The sequence below is a fragment of the Tamandua tetradactyla genome, chromosome 23 (assembly GCF_023851605.1).
Source record: "Tamandua tetradactyla isolate mTamTet1 chromosome 23, mTamTet1.pri, whole genome shotgun sequence".
NCBI classification, from domain to species: domain Eukaryota; kingdom Metazoa; phylum Chordata; class Mammalia; order Pilosa; family Myrmecophagidae; genus Tamandua; species Tamandua tetradactyla.
In genome coordinates this window covers 3475309-3501072 of record NC_135349.1, presented here as the reverse complement: position 1 = coordinate 3501072, position 25764 = coordinate 3475309, and the positions used below count along the sequence as shown (strand labels likewise).

The 25764-nt window shown below is 48.3% G+C and overlaps 1 protein-coding gene across 7 annotated transcripts in view; it reads right to left on the bottom strand.

Moving 5' to 3' along the window:
- Positions 1 to 25764, bottom strand: part of SDK1 (sidekick cell adhesion molecule 1) — a 1057379-nt gene that overhangs the window by 116461 nt on the left and 915154 nt on the right. For all 7 annotated transcript variants that reach the window (XM_077140486.1, XM_077140483.1, XM_077140481.1 and 4 more), the window contains 3 exons: positions 5697 to 5806; positions 3996 to 4146; positions 3116 to 3353 (listed from right to left, as the gene is read on the bottom strand). In XM_077140486.1, the coding sequence (XP_076996601.1) occupies positions 3116 to 3353; positions 3996 to 4146; positions 5697 to 5806 (499 nt within the window). The remainder of the gene's footprint in view (positions 1 to 3115; positions 3354 to 3995; positions 4147 to 5696; positions 5807 to 25764) is intronic.

Here is a 25764-nt window from a genome sequence, read left to right as displayed (position 1 = left end):
CTTCAAGAGCTTTGTTTTCGTGCAGGGTTTCATCTAATCCCCATCACACAGACTCAGGCTCATCTCTAGTTCCCGCAGGGGTGTCAACCCCCCACCCCCAAAACCACCAGCATGGAGCCCACCCTCCCAACCCAGGGCGTCTGCACCAGTTCTTCGTTTCCTTCATGCCTCTGACATCTGGGATTGCTCTATTTTCCTGATAAATGCAAAATTTCTAAAAACTATATTTTATTTATTCATTTTCTAGTTGATTCTAGCAGAACTTTTTTTTTACATTTCCTTAGCTAGCCTCTCACTGGGGCTCAAACTGTCCTTTATAATTTCTCACATTCTCTTCATTGTCCAAACGATTCAGATATTGCAGATGACAGATGAGTAAAAGTGTGTCCCAAACTTCTATTTCTAACATCATGATCTCTGCGGACACTGGCTTTAGGCAACTCCCCTTTAGACATCCGTCTGCTTTGGAAGCTTGATGCCTGCACAGACAGCTGCTTCTCCAGGGCACCGTGAGCCCCTTTCAGGACCCAACCTCTCACCACGAGAGTCCCTCTTCTGATGATACGTCTGTGGTCCAGGTGGCTGTTTAAGCCTCTTCCTCCCTCCCTCTCTTCCTCTCCTGCTCCCTCCCTTCCCTCCTTCCCTCTGTCTCCCCTTCTTCTCTTCCCCTCTTCCCTCCCTCCCTCTCTTCCTCTCCTGCTCCCTCCCTTCCCTCCTTCCCTCTGTCTCCCCCTCTTCTCTTCCCCTCTTCCCTCCCTCCCTCTCTTCCTCTCCTGCTCCCTCCCTTCCCTCCTTCCCTCTGTCTCCCCCTCTTCTCTTCCCCTCTTCCCTCTCTCCCTCTCTTCCCACCTCTTCTTCCCAGCCAGAGAAGATCAGGGAGAATGTCACAAAGCCACCTGAGAGCTTCTGCGCTAAGCAGACACCTGTGCGCTTAGATGAAGCATCCCTTGGAGTCTGAGTCGGAGTGGACCAAGGCAGACAGAAGTGCTGGTGACTTACAAGCGTTTCCCTACAGAGGCAGTGTCAGCGCCAGGCTGATTTGGCATCATGCGGGGAACTGGGAAATCAGCAAGGAAAGGACAAGAAGAGAACTTTCTTCCCAAACCTCTTCGCATCAGGGTGCACTTAGAAAATGATACTCATGGGACCTGCTGGGCCATCCTGAACAGGCTCCCACCCCATCCTCTCCCTCCTGGCCACCCCCAGGGCTCAGCTGGGGCTCTCAGCTCGCCTGCCACCCGTCACAGTGCATGCAGGGCCCCAGGTGGTGCTGGGCAAGACGAGTACGAGGAAGAGCTGGAGTGGGGGGGTTCATGAAGTGACTGCATCGTCCTCTTCCTGATTTCTCAGGGCTCGTCCCACCGACCCTGCTCACTGACCCTCCCCAGCACTCTTGGAGGCCTTGTGGCTGTCACCCTGGTACCCTGGGCCCCTCTTTAGAGGTCCTAGCAGGGAGTAGGCAGGCCAGAGCTAGAGCTGGGGATCTGCAGGATGGCCACTTTATCCACCTGCACCGCCTTTGCCCGAGGACCCAGCGCTCGGCTGTGCCAAATAGCTCCTGGGCCAGGCACCTCCTCTGCCCTCCCCTCTCATCCCTCTGTGGATTTCCCATCAAGGCCACACTGAATTCTAAGTTTATCTCATAGGTAGGTTTCAAGCTTTACGACATTAAGCAACCCTGCCACTGAAAACTTCGTTTCCACCAACATCAGCAAGACGGCGACTGCTTCCTGACACACCTCTCGGCACCAGGACGAGGCAGGGGCGTCTGGGGCGTGGGGTGGGTAAAGGGCACTGGGAGGGCCCAGTGTGGACGCAGCTGTCCGACGACCCCACATCAGCTTTGAGAGCAAGAGCGCAACCTCGGACTGTCGCCTTGGAGCCTCGAGGGAACATGGGCTTGCACAGGGCCCAGGACCCAACTGAAAGAAACACACCTTGTGTTTACGATCGAACTAAGGCAGCATTTTCACTTCACCAAGACAGTCAGGGAAGAGGAGGAAAAGAGAATGGATAAGAATGTTCGATATCGATAAATGAAATGGACCAAAGACTTCCTGCGGGAGTCTGGTCTTTACCTGCTGACCAACCTGTTCAGAGGATACAGCCCTTTCCTCACCACCTATCCAGAGAGAAGTGAGGGCTGCAGGGCTGTTTCCCACTGCCCAAGTGAGTCTAGAAATGACAGCCCCTTGAAGAGAAATCAAGTACACGCAGTGACATCTGTCAAAGAGGATGGGAAAGGGGGCTGGACAGCATTTAGTCCACTTCTTTTCAGGACAAAACCTCACTATTTCAGACTAGAAGGAAGGGACTGGGCCTGTGACAGCACCTCTAAAGAAATCAGGTGGAGCACGGACCTCCAGGCAGCCCACCTGACCTAGGAGGTCAGGCCGCACCACCGAGCACTAGCAGACCAGCAGACGCTCGGTGGGCTCCAGGAACATCCTTTTCTTCCTGGCAGCTGGCAGCAGCCTGCAGCAGTCACTGGGTTCCAGCTGGTGGCCTGCAGGCAGGTGATGTTTGTGCCATTGCTGGACAGGTTTTAAGAGGCAGATGCCCATCTTTGTCCTCCCTTCTTTTCCTTTCCTGTATCTGGAGACGAATGCTAATGAGCCTACAGGCCAGCAGAGCTTCCTCAGTAAAGAGCTACCTGCCCAACAGGTAGAGGGCTACCTGCCCCTCCTTAGACCATACCGTGAGCAGAAACGGACTTCTGTTGTGCTAAAGCAATTGCACCTGGGGGTTCTATCTGTTCCAGCAGGCCGGACTATCTTAACATGCTACACCCGTTCATTTGTGAAGAGGAGGCCTCAAATACCTTGTGAAGATTCCCCTTGGAGTCTTTTATACACACTTACTTCTCATCCATAATAGTGAAGATTAGCCCAAATGAAAAATAAAAAATAGATAATAATGTAAGTCCGGCCTGTTAGAATTCAACATCAATTTCAAATTAGCAGCATGAGGCCTTAAGGAGATTTTACTTAAATTGCTGCCAGGTTGTCCTGGTTAAGAAAGGGCTGCGAGACACACGCGGGGTAGGTAGCCCAGGAGCGACGGCGTTTGGGGCGGGAGGAAGGGTACTGAGCGCACCCCACGAACCCCTGCTCACCTGACTCGCGCGTGCGGCCACGCACCACGGGGCTCCAGGGCCCGGCACCGATGGCGTTGAAGGCTTGCACCTGCAGCTCGTACTCCGTCCACTCCTCCAGCCCCTCGATGGTGCACTCCCTTCCCAGCGGGTCGTGGAGGAGCTGGGCCAGTGCGGGGGCCCGCAGGTCCGAGCGCCAGTACTGGATCCTGTAGCCCACCGACTCGGGGTGCCCATTGTACTGGGAGTCGGGCAGAGGCTGGAAGCCAACAGCAGCCGTGTGAGCTGACGCCAGCTCTGCCCCTGAGGGGCCTTGGTGCGCCAGCCAGCTCACAAGTCACAGAGTATGGCTTCTCAGAGCCCTCTGCTCCATTTTTCCCTGGAGCTTTTCTTTGTAAATTAAATGAAACTGTGTCAGTAACTTTGGTTGGATGTCCTTTCTTTTAAGACATTTTTGGCATAACTTTGTATGGGACCATTCTGATGAACTATGAGGGCAGCTCCCCTGGAATATCAAGTTGACTTGGCTTAAGGACTCAGAGGTCCAATGTGGGGCAGCAGCACTGCTCTCCCCAAACAGTGACCTTCAGTTCCACGGAGACAGTGAGTAACGCAACGCAGTAATAAGAAAGCCTACGCTGGACTGAGGTTCAACGCTAATTGGAAAATGGTTTAGTGATGGGATTAGTTTTGGCTGGGAACCACCAAGCTCTTGCTTCTCCTCCTGTGCCCAGCCACCTGCAGGCTGCTTCCTTCAGCCTCCCCTTGGGCTCATTCACCTCCTGCAGCCTCCCCCGGGGCTCACTCACCTCCTGCAGCCTCCCCCGGGGCTCACTCACCTCCTGCAGCCCCCCCACCGGGACTCACTCACCTCCTGCAGCCTCCCCCAGGGTTCACTCACCACCCAGCGAAGCCACAGGCTGGTCTCGCTGGCCGTGCGGACTCGGACGCTGGTGGGTGCCTGGTCGGGCGGGGCCTGCAGTGTCTGGATGACCCGGGAGGACTGGCTGAAAGGACTCGCGCCCACGATGTTTACTTGCCTCATGCGAAATCTGGAAGTGAAGCCAGCAGGGGGGTTAATCTAAGCAGGAGGCCATGTGGACCAGGGGATGCAACAAAAGCCATAACTGCCCCCAAGGGATGGCTCAGGGGTGTGTTCAGCTGACTGGAGTGGACCGTGGCCCATGAACACCCCCTCTCTGCCAGGTTTCAATTAAAATGCAAATTACGAACATGGTTCTTTTCTGAAAGAACCTTCAAAGAATGGTAAATCTGTTGCAACTCAGCAGTTTAAATTCCCAATGAGGCACAACTGGAAGGGTTAGACTGCTAGCAGCCTACTCATGGGCGCCACAGGCTGACCCAGGCAGCGGAGGGCTCAAGTTCAAGCAGCTATTTAACAGGAAGGGAGGCTCAGGATGTTGCTAGTAAATGACAGCTTTTAAAGTCAGTTTTCTTCTTAATGACTCGGGACACCTCCCCTGTACCCCCCTGCCCCCTGCCATGCAGGAGAAAAGCACCTGCCCAGAATCCCCACTGATCAGCAACCGTGAGACCTTTGTAACTCAGACATGCCCAGTTTCCTTATCTATAAAATGAGGATGGAGTTGGATGTTCTCTAAAGCTTATTTTTAAAATTGCCAGCTCTGCCTCTTCTTTACTTTTGTGAAGTTATTTGAATTGAACTTATATGTAGGAACAAGCCCATGGCGAGCACACGTGTTTATTACAGAGGCTCCCTGGCCTTCACGAATTTAAGGCAGGGGCACTAGTCTCTAATCACAGTTTCTGGTATTCAAAATCATTACATGGCTTTAGTTTGTGTTACGGTAAGTCTTGAATCCCAACAACTCCTTTTATACTAGAGGTTTTTCTGCAAAGATGAGTGTGTCATGTCTCGATGTCTTGGTGTGTCTGCTCTAATTGTCTTAGGAAGGATGTTAAAATAAATAGAAGCTAAACAACAGCTCTCATTAGGCTTTTTTTTCCCTTCCTCTTTTAACTCTAATATTTGGGATTGTATTGAAAAAATGCTTTTAGCAACGATGTAGCTTCACCTATTACTTCCTGAATTACTAACTCTTATTTCCTCCTCCCTCCCCATCTCGCAAAAAGTCTCCCTCCTGCAAGACAGTGAGGTTATCAAACTCAACCCCTGGTGATGGCAGGAAACAGCTCATCCTTCAGTGATCTTATGGGAAATTAGCACATCTCTAAAGGCTTATGCTCTGCTCTTCAAGGCCAAGGATTTACTGCCCGGGTAAGTTTCAGGATCAAGAAGCAAAAGTTAGACAGCCCGTTCAGCTCCGGCAGCGCCTGGAGAGGCACCGCAGTTCCAGCCCCACTGTAAAGAAAAGCCAGCTGTCTGGGCCTTGGCTACTGAGCCTGATGCAACAGGGAGCCAGTTCTTAGGGCACTCAGCACTTAGTATCCGTGGGAAGAAGATTCCTAATCAAACATTTGGGCATAGTCTCCTCTGAAATAATATTCAACTGTGTATCTCGCCTACTCTTGAAGTCTCTGCTTCCTGTTCTTGTTGGAAACGGCTAACGACATGCCTACGGCTGGTTTTGCTGTGGACAAAGCCACCTGCCGTCCTCACCTGTAGTGGGTGTAGGGCGTGAGGTCGGGGATCTCCAGCATCTGGGCACCTGGCTCATTCTCCTCCTCATAGAGGCTGACCCATTCCTCCTCGTCCCCGATGGCACCAACCTGTGGAAGGGGAGATCCTGGGGTCGGCTTTCAGGGCTAGGGATCCTGCATGTGGCAGCCAGAGGGGAGCTGTGTGCCCAGTCCCGCTCTGTGCCTGGGAGACACAGGCCCTTGCATGTCCCTCCAGTGGGGGGCTGGGGGTGGGGGGTTGGGAAGCAAAAGCCCAACATCAGAACTGAAGGCTGAAGCCTCTGCAGGCCCAGAGACCACTGGAGGTGGCAGGACTTCACACACCACCCTGTCCATGCTTCCCTCTGGCAGGTCTCAGTGAGAAGCCCTGGAGCTGTGCACAAGATCCTGTGGTGGATGCAAAAGAGCCCACCTAGGATGGGGTCCTAAACTCAATCACCTCCCCACCCTACCCGACCAAGGGGACTCGGTCACCCCACTCCAACCCCCAGCTGGCTCTTTCTTCCCCAAACACACACCAAAGACACCCCTGCTGGCTCATAATGAAGGAAGGTTCTATCAGAGAAGGGCTTACTTGCTGACCTCCGGAGCTGACCTCAGTAGGCCCAGTCCCTCTAAGATTTAAGTAACGGCATCAGGCAGAGCAGAAACGGGAAGAACCTTTCCCTTCTGATGCAGTCTGGCTCTGAGAGCACCTAGCCTACCCTGAGCACCACCCCAGCCCCCCAGTGCCTACCTCTCTCCATCCTTCACCCCACCTGAGGACCCAACTCTGGCTGGCTTGCTCCCCTCAGTGAATCCTCCTGCCCAGGTGGCCAGCTTTGCAGGTATCCTTCACCTGGTCCCTACCCTCCTGATGCCAGGCTCACCAGGTACAAGCGACCTCTCCCCTGCCCTCCTGCTTCCCGGGAGGGGAGCCTGGCCCTGGCCCCACCAGACTGCCCACTCAACTTCTGCAATGCCACATGGGCCTGTACTGGCAAATGACAATGAAGGGGAGACCCCAGGGCCTCACAGGGGATCCAGAACACAGGCGGCCCCCTCTCCATCATGGCAGACACAGCCTGGGCCTTGTGTGGCTCTGGGGGGCCCCAGGGAAACAGGTCTCAGGCCAAAAAGCCGAATGGAGGTAGGGTCTGCCCAGGCCTTGTGCATTTAACATTTCACAAAGGACTTAAATGACAGAGTGGGAAACATGTTCATTAAGTTTGCAAAAGAAACCTAACTGGCAGGCAGCCAGGGCCCTGGACGAGGCATGAGAATCATGAACGACCCTGTTCACTAGAGAAATAGGCAAGGAGGAAGAGTAGGCAGTAGTACTGAGAGGCACACTTCCTAAAAAAATCTAAATGCAAAATATAAGGCTCTACACAGTCTAAACTAAAACATGAAAATAAAATGTAGGGTGACTGGCCAAAGACATTGGTGGAAAAAGATCTGGAGGTCAGAGTAGACAGTGAGTCAGCCAGGAGCCAGCAAAGCAGCGAGGCAGCTGAAAATGGGACGAGGCCTCAGGAGAAGACTGTGCCATTTCCCTGGCTGGAGAAGGAGGGTGGGGGGTCTTTAGTCCCCTCTCAGAAGGACCGGCCTTTTACGGTACTTGCACTGTGGGCCCCACAGGACCCTCCAATACTTTCAGTGACACAGGCACGACAGGGTAAGAAAATAAGACGTGGATAGACCAGAGGGAGGCGCTTTGCTTGCCCGGGGGAGGGGAAGGGCAGAGGCTAATCGGGGCTGCTGCTCTAGAAACTGGCGTAGGGTCCACGGCCGCTCCCTGCCCCACCCTACTGGGCTGGGGAGAGGATACCAGTGAATGCTGAACCCCGCCTGGGGCCAGCAGACCCTGACCTGTGATGCAGGGCTCTAGGCCCATAGGGAGGGGCCCGGGGTCTCCCAGTGATTCAGGAGAGTGTGACACCCGCACCACCAGTGACGCCGGCACAGAGGAGCCGCACAGACCAGGTGCTCAGTATTTGCTTCCCACTGGAGGACGCCTAGGCCAGAAAAAAAAGGGGCTTGTTCAAGGTCATCTGGAGTGCAGTCACAGCTCGGCACAACAGGACGCCTCTGGGTCCTCTCAAACACGCGCCCGGCACAGGGAATTGGGGAGGGGGGGGCGCACCCAGAGTGCGCAGCCTTTTGTGGGGACAGCAGGGGAGGCTGGGGCCGCGGTGGGGTGGATACTGAGCCCCCACATTTTCTTAGCTTACACAGTATCTGTCTTCACTGCAAATAAAATGTATGGATTCCTTAAAATCAAAATTCTACAAATTCAGCTGAATTTTATTGGGTCAAGGGACACTTTGTTAAATGGTATCAGTGACAGAGCTGGAGGTAATTTAGGGGAAAGGAATACCCTGGGTATTCCCCTAAACCCAGGTTTACACCCTGGGTAGTAAACTAAAGCATTGGTGTTATTTCTCGGAAAATAAGTTTGTAAAAAGTAGGGAGGGGCCATTCAGTGGTACAAGCCACTCAGCGGTGGAAATCTCCCCGACAGCCTGGGGTCCACAGCATCTTCCTTGTTAAACAAGGCTCTGGAACTGCAGCCCATGGGCCCAATCCGGACCATCACCTGTTTTGTAAATAAAGCTTTATTGGAACACAGCCTGGTGCATTGGTTTGGGCACTGCCTGTGGCTGCTCTCAAGTCCCCCAGCAGAGGCCAGTTGCAGCACAGACCTATGGCTCACAAAGCCTAAAGTATTTACTTTCTGATCCTTTACAGAAAAAGTTTGCCGACCCCTGCCCTAGCACAACCCCCAAAGGACACCCAGAGTCTTTCTGCTTCATTTCCATGTTCTGGGTCATTTCTCTTGCCACGCTGCATTGCAATGTGAGCCCACACGGCCGACTCTCCACGATCTGAACGCTCCAGGCAGGTAGGTCTCGTACCAGTCTTGTATCCCCAACATCTCTCCAGAGTCCAGCCTCAACCTGGTGCTCAGAGCGGTGTGTTTAACACGAGTGAATATACAAAGAACACTGAACCTAGGGTGTTTGGCAGTGAGCTCCAAAAGCAAATTATTATAAGAAAATGGACTCTACTTACAGACCTCTGGGCGAAAACTTAAATTTTTATAATAAAAGGTTTACATTTTGATCTACAGCAGCCATGATTCTTTTTACCGAGCAGAAGTTTCTAGGACAAAGTGTTCTAGAGGCAACTGGCTGTTCATTAATGATGTGCTGGACAGAGAGAGGCAAACCTCTTCAAAGGTGAAACATATCAAAGCTCATTGGGGAAGCTGGGATTTTGAAGTTTCCCCACCCACCTCTCCCTCCTTCTTTTAAAGCTAACAGACGGCACTTTTCAACACTTATTATCAAGGTAGAAATGCCATCCATTTCAAACCCCACTCAGCAGCAGGGACATCCTCAGGATCCACTAAGGAGCAAGCTGTCCATCAGGAAAGCGATCCTGTGCTATCTTCTGTCCACCTGCTCCCTGTCCACCTGGGTTTGGCATCACCTGACCAGGAGGCTGGGCCATTTGTACATATGCACTCACAAATGTCTGCGGTCCCCAGCCAGCTGACCCTGGCAAGTGGGTTTTCCGATCAGATGAAAATTCCCTGTACCCTGAAAGCTGCTAGGGCTTCTGGGGAGTCAGGTGGAGACCCCCAGCCTGAGCAGAACCCAGCTGCTCCCCGGGACCCCCATGAGCTCGGTACTGCAGAGGTCAGAGGTCAACGGCTACTCAGTGGGCAATCATTAACCCCATCCCAAAGATAATTCCACAAAGAGGGAGGGAGCACACAAAACTGCAGCTGCGTGGAGGAGCAGAGGAGAGGGAGAAGGGAGAAGGGAGAAGGCAACACCTCTCCTTTCATCCAGTGCTCAGAAGGAAGAAAAAAGACACTCCAAGAACTCACACTGTGGAAAGCTGCCCGTCCTGGCGCTCCCAGCTTGGCTGGAATGCTGGCGTTAGCAGGAAAACTTGCACGTCCATCAACTTCCACCCACATTGAAGACCCTCCTGTTCCGAGCTGTGTTCCCCTGTGTGTGGCCAAGTGCAGCCTCCCCAGAGAGGCTGTGGGGGGGCTTGGAGGATGAGTGCGGGGGTGGGGGGTGGGGGGCGGGGTCTGTGCCCCAGCGCTTGTGGCAGAAGCACTGCATGGCCGGGAAGAGCTCCAGGCTGGGTGAGGCCCAGAAGAGCTCCAGGCTGGGTGAGGCCCAGAGGCCAACTCTCCGAGCAGACCTGGGGCCTGCAGGCCTAGCGGGCCCTCACAGGAGCTGCTCTTACACTTAGCACTTGATTTATCTTAGCACCCGAGGAGGCTCAGGCTTTGAAAAGCCAACCTCCATCTCCCAACCCCTCCCTCCTACTCACTGTCCAGTGAGTATTTTTGCTGTTTGTGTTCTCGCTCTCTTCAGAACAGGAGGATTATGAAAATACTGTTTGGATCTTCTACCACCTTCTCTCCATGTGAAAACTCACTTGTAGGACACGTCTGATGATGGGTCCTCTTTCCTTTGCTTCTCTAGCGGCTTCTCTGCTGCTCTGCCTACCCTGATGACCCCGAAATGCAGGCTGTGTCCCCAGCTGCCCTTGCCCTCTCTCTCCCTTCCTGGTGGCCTCCAGCTCCCCTGGGGACGGCTCTTGGGCTGCCACCCGAGGCCTCTCCCTGCTGCCTTCAGAACTGCAAGCTCTGAGCACAGCGGAGCTCTGAGCCCGGCCTTAGTTGAACCCTCGTCTTCCTTCCACGACCCGCCCTTCTCCTGGTGACGACGTCACGGCCTTCCCTGCCACCCAGGGTGGAAACTGTGGTGCATTCAGCGCTCTCCCCCACCACCTGGCCTAACACGGCAGGAATCCCGTCCAGGAGACCTTCACTCTCAGGTTCATACGTCTCATGTAGGGGCTCTTGACTTCTTTTTAAAATTTATTTGGTAACTTTTACTCAACCCAAACTTTCCTATTTTAACTATGTTTGATTGTTCGATTCAGTGGCATCACTTACACTCACAATGATGTGGGCTGCCATCGCCACCATCCACGACCAAAGTTTACCCCCAAGTGGAAACCTGCCCCCGCGAAGTGGTGACTCCCCGTGCCCTGCTCTTCCAGCCCCTGGAACCTCTCATCTATTCCCCATCTCTATGGGCTTGCTTATCCCAAGTATTTCATACAATTGAAATGACACAATACTTGACGTTTCATGTCTGGCTTATTCTACTCATCACGATGTCACCAAGACTCACCCTGTGTCACCTGGACAGTGCTGCACCCCCTCCTACGTCTCCATACTATCCCGTCGTGTGACCCACATGTCATCAATCCATCATGTGATGGACACTTGGCACTCACTCCTCCTCCTGCCCCCACCCCATACAGTGCAGCTTGGCAATGTCCCCAGCGCGTGGGCCGCCTGTCCTTCTGGCCTGCTTTCACGGTGGTTGGGTGAGGCAGCAGGAGGAGGTAAGCCCTGGGGCCCTGCAGTCACCCAGGCCCCGTTTACTGGCCCCTCTGTCCGCAGAAGTCCAGCCTCGCCGCCCCAGCATACCAGCCTCTGGAGCCTGGCCTTCCCTGCTGTCCCGGCCCCATCTTCCCGTGTGCCCTGCATTTGGCTGGTTTGTTTCTGTTCCCCATGTGTCCCCCAGGTCTGAACTCTGCGCCCCCCCTGGGCAGTTCTTCCTGAAACCTGGGCCCCTCATGAAGCGGCTTCTCTGGGAGCCAGCTCTGTTCCCCGAGGCTGCCTCTGCTCCGGACTGCCGCGGGGGTGGCAGGAGCCTGCGGGCCCACTCTGCTCTGCTCGGCAGCACCTGCAGGAACGGAGGGGATCGGACTTAGGGCAGCTGCAGCCCCTCCTTCCTGCACCTCCCCGACAGCCACCAGTGCCATGGGGGTGACCCAGCCACCCCTGTGACCCAGCCTTGCGGCACAGATAGGTCCACATGCAGCTGTCACCGATGGAGACAGGAACGGCGCTTGTCTATCCTTTCTCTCTCATCAGATACGACTGCATCCCAGGACAAATGGGCATGCCAACGCCTTGCAGAGCACACGGCAGAATCAAAGTGCCGACTTTCCTCAAACCCTGGAATGCAGTGAGGACATAAAGTGGGGTGTGATGGATGAAGCATAGGCCCTGCTGCCAAAACCATGTGGCTGAGAACTGGCCTGCCACTTGCAGCACATGTGATTTTGAGCAACTCAGTTCTCTTTTCTATAAAACAAGGACAATGACGGTTACCTCCAAGGGGCATTAGGAGACTGCAGAGACAGGTCTGTGGGTGCCCCCAGTAGCCTGGCACGTGGCACTGCATTCACCGATTGGGTGCTGCAAATGGTCTAGACAGGCATCCGAGGCCACCCTAGGTGCTCTGGCTCACCCTTCCAGCCACTTCTCCCATCACATCCTGCACACACTGCCCTGCTGTCCAGCCACTCGTCCCTCCCATTGTGCCATGCCACTGTGCCCACTGAGGCACCTTTCTGCTCGTCTCTCTGCTGGGCATGTCCTGTTCCCCAGTGCAATACCACTCTCTCTTCTTCAAGGCTCAGCTGAAGTTCACCTCCCACTTGCTTTCCTGAACTCTCTTAGCAATAGTTCATTATAAGATTTCTCACAAGACTCATTTGTATCAACAATTAGTTTGCATCTTCCTTCCCCACTCCACCCCAATTGTGAGTTCCTTGAGTTATATGGACTTAAAGTTTCTCATCTTCATAATCGAATATCTAACATGTTATTTGACACCATGAAGCCTATAAAACAGTGTGTTTAATAAATGTTTGCTGCACGAATAGATGAATGAATGTAACAAATATAAAACCTAATGACCGGAAAAATGAAACCTAGAGGCAAATGTACAAATCCATCCAGAGAATTGGGATAAAGGGATCAGTGCACAGAAGCAGGCTTCAAAAAGAATAGGAAAATATTACTTCGTAAAATTTAATTTGATTTGACAGTTGTAATTTGTATCTACATTGACCTCCATTTCTTGAAAATGACATCTATAGTGAAGCACTTCCCTCGTTACTACTCGAGTTGTCACTATGCTTCTATATTTTCTTTTCATGGGATGGTTTTAAAAGTCCCATAATAGGACCTAAAAGGATCTGATAGACTAATGAACAAAAAGACCACTCTAAACCCTTCATGTTCTACAGAGTTTTATGCTGGCCAAGAGAGGCGAGGGGACAGTGATGTGAGGGTTTCATCACAGACAATCAGATGAACAGTAGACATCTGGAACCTCTGAGAGTGCTCCTTGCTGTGCAGTGCCAGGCAGCTGCACGCTCCGGCAGGGGTGTCATGCCAGTGCAAAAGGTGAACCCTGTCATGGAAAATTCACCCAGATGACCCCATCATTGAGAAAGGAGCCACAGAAGCCACAACAGCTCTCCTCTGCATTCGCAGTAGACTACTAAAAAATGTCACTCTTTTTCTTCCTATTATGAAAAAAGAAATTCAGCGAGAAAGCCAGGGTTTATTACAATGGAAATGCTGACAGACTTATCAAAAGGGCCACAAACAGCCCTAATGTTCTTCCCTAATGAGCAAAGGAGGCGGTATAATTAGTGGCTTGAAATTCCCAGCTCCAGCCCTTGAATGAATGAGAGTAAAGAACATTTGGCCTATAAACCCTGCAGGAGGCAGAACCCGGCAGAATTTCTTTCTATCTTCAATGGTAAGAGGGAGCCAGTTAGATAGTTAAGAAATAAAAGGTGTACTTTAAAGGGGGAGGCTCTCCCTTCGGCACATGAGCTGGGCAGACTTCTGTCCTGGCTGCTGGCATTTGTGGGGCGACCCCCATCCACTCAGCACCCATCACCTGAGCTCCGTCCTTCCACACACAGGCCTGAGGAGGGGCCCGGGGGGGCCGTGGCGGAGCTGACCAGGTTGCTGCTCTCGGGGGACAGAGCTTGTGGTGCTCTTGGGGAGACTTCACCAAGTAAGCAAACAAATGAAAGAAACAGACGACAATTTTCGAGGCAAAATGGGAAAATGTGGAAGTGAGCCCTTAGCCCTGCTGGAGCTGCCAGCTCCACACACCAGGCGAACCCCTCCTTCGAGCAGGCCCAAATTCTCAGGCATGACTCGGGCTCGGAGACCTGGGCAGCTCAGGCAAAAGGGGAAACACCCTCGAACCTCTGGGTTTCCACCTCTGGTTTCCATGCTCTTACCTGCGAAGACAACCTTTTCCCCAGAACTCGCCCCTGGGAGGAGCTCACCGAAGGGGCCTTATGCTGAGGGCAAGTGGCAAGCCCCACACGTCCTATGTCATGTCCTCACAGGTAAGCACACAAGAAACAGAAAACCGAGACACAGCCTGCAGCTCCCACTCCTCAACCTGGGCAGAGGAAGGCGCCTCCAGGATCTGGAGCAGGCGACTGCATCCCCGCAGCCCTGAGAGATGCACCACGCAGGTGAGGCTGCTGGGGCACCATCCCCCACCCCAGGTCTCTGTTTAAGCTATTTGTCATTTACATGGTGCTCACATGGAGCTCATTTACATGGTGCTCACATGGAGCTCACCTGCGTGGCTCACCTGTACGGCTGGCCCCTCCCCTGGCCCCAACCCCGCCACACTTTAGTTACAGAGCCAGCAGCCGACAGACTTGTGCTGTGGTTTATTAGCCCATAACGCTTTGTGAAACAGTTCCTTTTAAGAAAATGCCTACTACTACGCACAGATAAGCACTAAGTGGGCTTTCCCTCCCTTTTCCATTTTCGGAATATACTCAGAGTGTTACCACAAGCATCTTCATTACAGAAAGCCCTGCTCAAAGCAGACTTTTTAGAAGACTGGGTGTTATTTTGGCTATTAGAGCACAGCAAATGGCCGCAAACTGCAGGGGTTTACAGAGGTACGGAGCTGGCAGACACAAGAGGCAAATGAAAACATATAACATTTGCATTTTCCCCTTTTATGGTGCACCATAAAAATGTGGGGAGAGATGTTTTGCTCACTCTACAGTCAAAGGTTACTAATTAAGCCAAGCATTACTGAACCAGAAATACCTATAAAAGCTTCTTCTTTTATTTTTTTAACCCACATCTGAGCATCAGCTTATTACAGGGTCTTTCAATCAGCTCCTGGAATGATTAGGATCTCTCATTCCATAATTCACTAAAGATAACTCAAAGTAATGAAACCTAGGCACATTTGAAAAACGGTCAGAATTCAAAGGAAACCTTTCTGCCATGAAGGTATGATTGAAACCTGGGTCAAAGGGAAGAAAATTTAATGCTCTACTGCCCAAAGCATCCCAGGTGGAGCCCTTCTCCAAGGTCCAGACCTCGCTCTGGACATCTGCTTGCTGTCCCTGTCACTCCAGACAGGGCCCTGAGCCCTCTCCCGTGTGGACCCCCACCTCAGCAGATCCATTTATCACCCTCCTGGCATATATGGGATCAACAGCTAAAGGGCTGGCCCCTCCTTCACACTGCAGGCCTTGTATCTTGCTTCTGTTTTCCAGCCCAGGGCCAGGCTGGGTGGGGTCAACAGCTACTTCTAGAGGAAGAGAGTGGGGTGGACATGAGTCCCACAACAGCACAGAGGCCTGGATGGAGCTGGGTGGGAATATACCAGGAGACAGGCCCCTTCCACAGCGACAGTCTCAAGGGCCCTGCTGTTCTGCATTTGGGAAAGCCGAACCTTAGGCATGTCGCTGGATCCTGCCTGGGCCAGAGGACTCACCCGGACACGTTCAGGAAAGTAGTGGGACGGATTGAGCTGGGGCTTCCGCAGAGGACAGGCTTCTGGGGAGCCAGCAAGCCCAGGAAGGTGCAACCTGCCCCGCACGTTTGGGAGGCTTCGCAGGGGAGGCTCAATCTGGGGAGAACCTGAGTCCCTCAGAGAGCAGGGCCTTAGGAGTCTCCGACAAGCAGGTACAGCAAAATGCTCTCTTTCTGTCAATAGCCCTGCAGGACAGGGATGACTATACAAACTTTTCAGTTAAAGAAATGTAAATGATGAAGCCTTCTAGGTGCATTTAAAAAAAAAGGAAAATGGAAGGCCACAGTGGCTCAGCAGGCAGAGTTCTTGCCTGCTATGCTGGAGACCTGGGTTTGTTTCCCGGTGCCCGCCCATGCAAAAAAAAAATACACACACACACACACACACACACACAAGAAAATGGAGCTAAATGATGCCTAAAGCCAAGAAGCCAGTGAACAGCCAGGGACTGGCATGTGGTGCCTTTCCCAGTGGGGGGTTGAGGACAATCCTGGGATGGGGGGAAGGTCAGGAGGATGCAGGCCGAGAAGGGCGGGACAGAGGCCTTCAAAAGACCACGTGGCCAGAGGCCCCACACCAGGAATCTGGCCAGGCACCAGATCTGCTATTTCCCTGGACAGGGCTGTGCAGGTATCAGGAGGATGAGCTGGAAGGACAGGGTAGAGTTTGCTCTGAACTTGTAGAAAACTGAACACCTGCCCTTATCTAGACTGGCCTAGCAGTGAAGCATCTTTGGAGGCATTTAAAGAGACGCCAATTCACTCATCTGTAAAGGCACACCCTGCTGAAAACTGAGATTAGTGGGAACAGGTCTCAAATTAAAACAGGATTGGTTTGGTGTATGGATGGATATTTATGTTAACTTTCAACAAGGCAGACCATAAGAATTTCTTGGGGTAACTTAGCAGATAAGTGAAAACCACAGCAACTCAGTCAATAGAAGAGAACGGGGTAGCCGTCTCCTGAGCAAAGCCACCCAGCTCGCATGGCCCTCGTCACAGTGGTGTGCAGGCTCAGCTCTGTGTAGAGTGGGGCCAGAGCTCAACACACTGGGGAGTGAGACATTTGGAAACTCATCCTCTATTTCTACCCTCGATCACTAATATCTCCCAAAGAGCTGGGGACAAGTCTATAAGCCCTACCCTCTGGGATCTGGAACTAGGCTTCTTTTCATAGATGAACATCTACTTGTAGGGAAAATTGAAATATAAATGATTCAGATAGTGAACTTTAGGGAAAAATCTTCCTCTGATCCTGAAGTTTCAACCATCTAAACCATTAACAGAATTTTTTACTTGTTGAGTTAATTTTAGAATAGCTCAGGAAGAACATTTCTGAAGGATTCCCAGTTCAGGCAAAATGGCAGACTAGATAACCTGAGAGGCCTCCCGCTCCAAAAGCCAGAGAATGGCTGGATACATCGTAAGCGTCCTTCTGTATGCACAGCTGGGCACTGAAGGGAGCAGGGCACGTATCCAGAGGCCGAGGGTCAGTGGGAACTGAGGCTGAGCTACCTGGGAACACTGCTGTTTCCATGAACCAAGCCAGCAGTGTTAAAGCCATGGAGGTGGGGCATGGGCCTGTGGCCCCCTGGAGACAGGGCCCGAGACATAAACTCTCACACTGTCTAAGTAGAACTGAGACCAGTAGAGGGCTGCAACCTCTGTGAAAGCGGGAATGGGAGGAAATCCCCTGACAAGCGGAGGGAGAGGACCTGCCTCCCCAGGTCTCCGTGCCGGGTGGAACGGGAGGGAACGGGAGGAAAGAAAGGAAAACGTCTCTCTGAAAAACTTGTAACCACAGGCTGGCTCTCTCTTAGGTTTGGGATGCTATTAGAAGAAAAAAACACAAAACCTACTATTAAAATTATTTCAGAATTCAAAAATCAGTATGTTCAAATGATTAAGGACAGTTGGAGATTAAAAAATGAATGCACAAAAAAGACATAAAGTATGAATTGGACGCATGATCACAGAATAAGCTGCTATTTACAAAAAGGAAGATTTGAAGAAGTAACTAATAGAGTTGTTTAACATGAAAAAAAATGCCACTGAAATTCAAAACTCAATGAATAGATTAAGAAGAAGATTAAACACAGGTCAACAGAAAGTTAAATTACTGGAAGCTAGATCTGAGGGATTATTCAGAAAGATGAAGAGATGGAAGCTACGAAGCGGATGCTAAGGTAGAAGGAGGCTAGAGTGAGAACTACATCCTACATCTAATAACGAGAGAGTGGGGAGGAGAAAAGTATGCTCAAAGATTCAAAATGCTTAATAAATCCTGAAGAGGATTTAAAAAGAACTCAATACTGACATATCATAGCAAAGCTCCAGCAAGTGAAAGATCAAGAGGTCTTCAAACACTAGATTATCTACAAAGACCGAACTAGTCAGAAATCAGCTTCTCAAAATCAACAACAGAAGCCAGCAGAAAGTGGGATCTTATCTTTGAACTTTCAAGTTCAAATTGGAACGCTAAATTATCACTCAAAGAATAGCACTGAAATAAAGGTATTTCCAACCTTCCTACTCACCACACCACGGGGAAACTTTGCATTCACAAACACCCCATGAGGGCATAAGTAAAAGATACTTGAAGGGGAAGGAAATTGAACCTGGAGGGAAAATGCAGATAGGAATGATGGCCTGAGAAAAGGAGAAGGGTGTGCTGAAATTTAAACAAGCGCTGACCATGAATTAAAGATGCCAATAATGGTCTCTACCTTTAGGGATATATAAAAACTAGGTGAATTAAAATCTTGGACATAATAACAAGTATGGTTTGACTGGAATTAAGGAATTTTAGAATCCTTGCACCATTGGAGGAAGGAAGAGACTGCTAATTCAAGTTTGCATGTTGACATTTAGGGGTAGCTGTCTTTCTTCCCTCGCAGAGCAGGTGAGAAGGCAACCTGCAGGAGTCAGCCCCGTGAAGCAGGCACCCACACAGGGCCACAGCCCTTTCGAGCCAGGAGACTGCCACGCATGGGGGCGTGTAGCCAGTAAGTGAACACATCGAGGAGACTGGGATCCAGGCTTCTTGATGTCAGAGGTGCGTCTGTATAAATGTGAACAGAGAGGCAATGTGAAGGAACCTGATGGAACTGGATTGTGCTGGACGTCTTGGTGTGAACTGACGCTTTTCAGGAAATGTGGATGGATGCAGAAATACTAGAGCCGTCAACCTGTGTGTCTCTGCGTGTGCGTCCCTCCTGGCTCTGCCAACGACAGGGCCTGGGAGCACTGATGCCCTGGTAGTGATGAGCTTGCTAGTGCCTGGATGGTGGTTTTGAAGGGAAGAACAGGGAAAGTACGCAATAAGCCAAGAAATCTTGTGCCAGAAAATACAGAAGCTCTCAAAGAGAGAAGAGAATATGTCAAAGCTACACAGAAGCCGTTGGAAGGGCTTCCCATTGCCCAAATATAGGAAAATTTGAGCACTGGAATAAATGACGAGAGCAATGGATTATAACCTGTTCAACAAGATAGGAATCCATATATAAATCATATAAATAAACAAATGAGAAGAGAAAGCACTGAGCAGAACCCAGCATCACTTCAGTAAATTTATTCTGGCCAAAAACCTGGGTCTAATCATGAGATACTTTTGACAAATCCAAATTGAGGGATGCCCTAAGAAACAGCTACCCTACACTTTCCAAAACTGCGAAGGTCACGGCCGTCAAGGCACGAGTGGGGAACTAACCCACACAAGGGAGAGGCTTGCCCATGGGGCACCTGTGGCCCTGGATTGGCTCCTTCTGCCATGGGGTCAGTTTGGAATAATCAGCAAAACCTGGGTGGAGCCTCAGGGTGAAGGGAAGCTCTTCGCAAGTTTTCTGTTGTGTTTGAAATACTTTCCAAATGAAAGGCAAAAATAAACTTCAGGGAAATCTAAAATGCCAGCTACAATCTTACAATCCGATGGCCAAAGACTGGAGGTGAGTACGGAATGGAGAAGGTCCCGGCGCCTCGGGCACAGGGGCAGGGCCCGCTCAGGGGCTCCCCAAGGACCTTGGTGGGGCCAGGGGTTGGACAGAAGACTCGCTGCAGGCTGGCCAAGTGGAAGGGCCCTCCAGGGGAGGCAGGAAGCCTGCGGAGCTCCCCTAGGCAACAAGAGAAGATCTTTCCCCTCTGGCCCCAGGGCAGAGGCAGAGACCCTGAAGAAGCGGAGGGTGAGAAATGCCCCTTCCTCCTGGGAGGGGTTTGGGAGCATCCGTGCAGACCACAGGAGCTCGGGGACCACTGAGCAGGCCCCTCTGATCAGCAGGAGGGCTCCCCAAGGCAGGCCCAGGTCAGCGACAGGTAGAGTGCTTGCCCCATCCTGCACCCCAGACCCAAGCCTGGAGATTTTGAATTAATTGATGTAAATAGGGTCTCCATATTCCCTAATCACTGCCAGGATGGAGGACACTCAGGAGTCCCTGCCGTGAGCAGCACTGCCCCTGTCCCGCCTCCAGGGCTGTTGGACATAAGCACAAGTAAATCTGCATCTGTGGGAACTGCTGAGAAAACAAAACTGTTGAACTTAAAAAGCAAACCAATGAAACAGACAGAAAAACCAAATTCCCTTATGACTACGGATACAAAAATCTTAACCAGAGACACAATTAAACAAAATAAACATCATGACCAAATTATGTTTATCACAGAAGTTCTGGAATGGTATTAATATTAATATAAATCATCTTACTAAGAGATGAAACAAGAAAGACCATATGAGCAACTCAACAGATGCAAAAATATTTTAATAAAATTAAAGTTATTGATGATTAACCTCCCCCTCCCGAACAGAAAGCAAAACTAACACCCAGCAAACTCGATTAGGGAGGAATTGCCTTAATCCAAAACACGTTAGCTATGAAAAACCTACCATAAGTGTTGTAAAATAATTTCTTTATTAGTAATTGTGTAATTTGAAACACATGTCCTAAGACATCACCCTCGTGGGCCGTCAGTAAGAACAGCCAGGAAAACCCTGAAAAGGTAAGGCAGTGTCTATGTGTCATGAGGGCAGAGGAGGGAACCTTACCTGATATTAAACAAACTCCAGAGGCTCCATAATTAAACAATGTGAAATGAGCACATGAATAGCCAGACTGAAAGAATGAAATGGAAAGTTTACAAAGACACCCAAGTGCACAGGGGAATTTAGCAGTGTAATTTAGTAGGAGGAAAAAAATGTGGACGTTTAAAAAACTGGCAGTGGAGAAGATGGCAGAGTGGAGTGAGTTCACTCCTGCTCCATGAAACAAGATAGGAGACAGGGAGAAAATGCCCAGGACAGTAGGTCCCAGGGTGCTGGGAGTCACGCCTGGGTCTTCTGCGTGTGGGCAGCCATTCTGCCACTGGAGCACCCGTGCTCCCCCGCCTGGCTTCTAATGACCCTTAAGTCGAATTGTATCCCCTACATGGGATCCGGACCTGGATTTGGCAAAGAATATCTGACAAACAGTGCAAAAAAAAAACATCTGGCAAAAACTAAGTAAACATAAAACTTCAGAAGAGTGAAGGAAACCAACTTGCAAAATAACCATATCAAGATAATCAAATGCCCTGAATACAATGGAAAATCACAAAGCACATGAAGATCCAAGCAGAAATGGCCCAGCCAAATGATAAAATCAAAACTCCAGAGGGGACACAGAATATGGAACAACTACTCAAGGATATTTATAAAGAAATAAAAGGTATCAGGAAGATACCAGAAGAGCATAAAGTAGAATTCGGGAGGTTAAATAGAAAAATGGTAGATCTCACAGAAATGAAAGATACAGTAGGCCAAATAAAAAATATACTAGAGACACATGATAGCAGAGTTGAAGAAGCAGAAGGAAGAAGTGACCTAAAAGATGGAACAATAGAACTAGAGTGCACAAAAGAACAAATAGCAAGAAAAATGGAAAAAATGAAACTGGATCTTAGGGAAATGATGGACAATGAGAGGTACACAAATATAAGAATTATTGGTATCCCAGAAGGAGAAGAGAAGAGTAAAGGGTTGGGAAAGGTAGTTGAAGATATAATCAGAGAAAATTTCCCAACCCTTATAAAAGACACGAATATGCAAATCAAAGAGGCCCTGCAAAGTCCAAATAGAATAAATTTGAACAGGCCCACTCAAGACATACTAATCAGACTGTCAGGTGTTGAAGAGAAACAGAACATCCTGAAAGCAGCACGAGAAAAGCAGTCTACTACATACGAGGTGTTCTAGTTTGCTAGCTGCCAGAATGCAACACACCAGAGATGGATTCACTTTTAATAAAAGGGGATTTATTTCATTAGTTCTTTAGAGGAAAGGCAGCTAACTTTCATCTGAGGTTCTTATGTGGGAAGGCTCAGGGTAATCTCTGCTGGCCTTCTCTCCAGGCCTCTGGGTTCCAACAACTTTCCCCGGGTTGATTTCTTTCTGCATCTCCAAAGGCCTGGGCTGAGCTGTGAGTGCTGACATGAAGTATGCTGAGCTGCTTGGGCTGTGCTACCTTGTCTCTCATTTAAGCAACAGCCAATTAAATCAAACATCATTCACTACAGGAGGCATGCCTCTTCTCTGACTGCAGATGTAATGAGCAACAGATGAGGTTCACATACCATTGGCTCATGTCCACAGCAACATAATTAGGCACCTTCACCTGGCCAAGTTGACAACTGAATCTAACTACCACACAAGGGAAAACAAGTAAGACTGACTTCAGACAACTCAATAGGCACCATGGAAGCAAGGAAGCAGTGGTACGATATTTTTAAGATCCTGAATGAGAAAGGCTTTCTATCAAGAATTCTTTATCCAGCCAAGTTATCTTTCAAACTTGAGGGAGAAATTAAAATCTTCAAAGATAAAGATTGAGAGAACTAGTCAAAAAGAGACCAGCCCTACAAGAAATACTAAAGGGGGCCCTGTCAGCTGATTAAAAAAAAAAAAACAGGAAAGGGAGGTCTAGAGGAGGGCACAGAATTGAATAATATGAGTAAAGGTAATTTAAAGGAAAAGAGAGAGAGAAGGAAAACAACATACAAATCTGACAAAAACTAAAGGACAAGATGATAGAGTCAAGAACTGTTTTTACAATAATTACTTTGAATGTTAATGGACTAAACTCACCAATTAAAAGGTACAGACTGACAGAATGGATTAAAAACATAATCCTTCTATATGCTGTTTGCAAGAGACACATCTTAGACTCACGGACAGACTGAAAGTGAAAGGATGTAAAAAAATCTTCTATGCAAGTTGTGATCAAAAGAAAGCAGGAGTAGCTATACTAATAGCAGACAAAATAGACTTCAAATGTAAAGACGTCATAAGAGACAAAGAAGGACACTACAAATTAATTAAAGGGACAATTCACCAGGAAGAAATAACAATCATAAATGTGTATGCTCCCAGTTAAGGCACTCCAAAGTACATGAGGCACATATTGGAAAAAATGAAGGGAGCACTAGACATATCAACAGTAATAGTGGGAGACTTCAATACACCACTCTCCACTATAGATAGAACAACCACACAGAGAATCAACAAGGAAATAGAGAACCTAAACAATAAGATAAATGAATTAGAGCTAATAGATATATACAGATCATTATCCCAAAACACCTTGATACACATTCTTCTTTAGTGCACATGGAACATTGTCCAGGATAGATCATATGCTGGGACATAAACTGAGTCTCTATAAATTTGATAAGATTGAAATTATCCAAAGCACTTTCTCTGATCACAATGGAATAAAGTTGGAAATTAATAATCACCAAAGAACCCAGAGTTTTCACAAGTATATGGAGATTAAACAACAAACACTTAAATAATTAGTGGGGCAAGGAAGAAATTGCTGGAGAAATCAGTAAATATCTGGAGACAAATGATAATGAGACTACAACATATCAAAACATATGAGATGTGGCAAAGGCAGTGCTGAGAGGGAAATTTATTGCCCTAAATACCTATATTAAAAAAAAAAACAAGTACAAGCAAAACTTGAGGATTTAACTGCTCACCAGGAGAATTTAGAGACAGAACAGCAAACTAACCCCCAAAACAAATAAAAGAAGAGAAATAATAAAGACTAGAGCAGAAATAAAGAAATTGGAGAACAATTAAACAATAGAAAGAATCAACAAAACTAAAAGTTGGTTCCTTGAGAAAATAAAATTGATGGTCCTCTAGCTAAATGAACAAAGAAGAAAAGAGAGAGGATGCAAATACACAAAATCAGAAGTGAGAGGGGAGCTGCTACCACAGATCACGAAGAAATTTAAAAATCATAAGAGAATATTATAAATAACTATATGCCAACAAACTAGACAACTTAGATGAAATGGACAAATTCCTAGAAACACACAAATTACCTATACTGACTCAAGAAGAAATAGAAGACCTTAACAAACCAATTACAAGTAAAGAGATCCAATCAGTCATCAGAAATCTTCCCACACACAAAAAAACCCAGGACAAGATGGCTTCACAGGAGAATGTTATCAAACATCTCAAAAAGAACTAATGCCAATCCTGCTCAAACTCTTCCAAAACAATGAAGAAAAAGGAATGCGACCTAACTCATTTTATGAAGCTAACATCACTCTAATACCAAAGTTGGATAAAGACGATACAAGAAAAGAAAACTACAGACCAATCTCCCTAATGAATATAGATGCAAAAATCTTAACAAATTACTAGCAAATCATGTCCAACACCACATTAAAAGAATTACACATCATGATCAAGTGGGATTCATACCAGGAATGCAATGGTGGTTCAACATAAGAAAATCAATCAACATAATACAGCACATTAACAAATCAAAAGAGAAAAATCACATGATCATATTGATTGATTCTGAAAAAAACATTCGACAAAATCCAGTATTCTTTCCTGATAAAAACATTTCAAAAGTTAGGTATCAAAGAAAACTTTCTCAATATCATAAAGGGCATATATGAAAAACCCATAGCTAGCATCATACTAAATGGTGAGAAATTGAAAGCATTCCCCTTGAGATCGGGGTGAGACAAGGCTGCCCATTGTCACCACTATTATTCAACATTGAATTAGAAGTACTAGCTGGAGCAATTAGACAGGAGTAAGAAATAAAAGGCATCCAAATAGGAGAGGAAGAATGAAAACTTTCATTATTTGCAGATGGCATGATTCTACACTTAGAAAACCCTGGGAAATCTACAGCAAAACTACTTGAGCTAATAAACAATTTGGCAAAGTGGCAGGATACAAGATTAATGTACAAAAAATCAGTAGTGTTTCTATATACAAGCAGTGTCCTATCTAGGTGACAACTAAGGAAAGAATTCCATTCAGAATAGCGACCAGAAGAGTTAGCTATCTAGGAATAAGCCTAACCAGGGATGTCAAGGACTTATGCACAGAAAAATTACAAAAAAAAAAAAAAAAAAGCTAAAAGAAATAAAAAAAATGGCCTAAATCGATGGAAAGATACTCCATGTTCAAGGATAGGAAGGTTGAATATCATCAAGATGTCAATTCTACCCAAACTGATCTACAGAGTCAATGCAATACCAATAAAAATCCCAACAACCTACTTTGAAAACTTGGAAAAACTGGTTATCAAATTTATATGAAAGGGAAAGAGACCTTGAATAGCTAAAGATATCCTAAAAACAAAGAAGAATGAACTGGGTGGTCTATCACTTCCTAACTTTAAACCTTACTATAAAGCCACAGTGGTCAAAAGAGCATGGCACTGGCACAAAGACAGAAGGACTGACCAGTGGAATAGAATCAAGAGTGCAGAGATTGACCAATAAATTTTAGGACATATGATCTTTGATAAAGCCCCCAAACCCACTGAATTGGGACAGAATAGTCTTTTCAACAAATGGGCATAGGAGAACTGGATTTCAATAGCCAAAAGAATGAAAGAGGACCCCTACCTTATGCTCTATACAAAAATCACTTCAAAATGGATCAAAGACCTAAATGTAAGAGATAGTACCATAAAACTTCTAGAAAAAAATGTAGGGAAACGCTTCAAGATCTAGTAATAGGAGGTAGCCTCTTAAAGTTTACAACTAAAGCACAGGCTGTGAAAGAAAAAATAGACAAATGGGAACTCCTTAAGATCAAGAGCTTCTGTGCCCTCAAAGGACTTTGTTAAAAAGGTGAAGAGGCAGCCAACTCAGTGGGAGAAAATATTCTCAAACCACATATCGAATAAAGGCTTGATATCCTATATACATAAAGAAATTATACAGCTCACCAACAAAGAACAAACAACCCAATTATAAAATGGGCAGAGGAAATGAACAGGCACTTTTCTGAAGAGCAAACACAGACGGCTAAAAAGCACATGAAGAGCTTTACTGGCTATAAAGG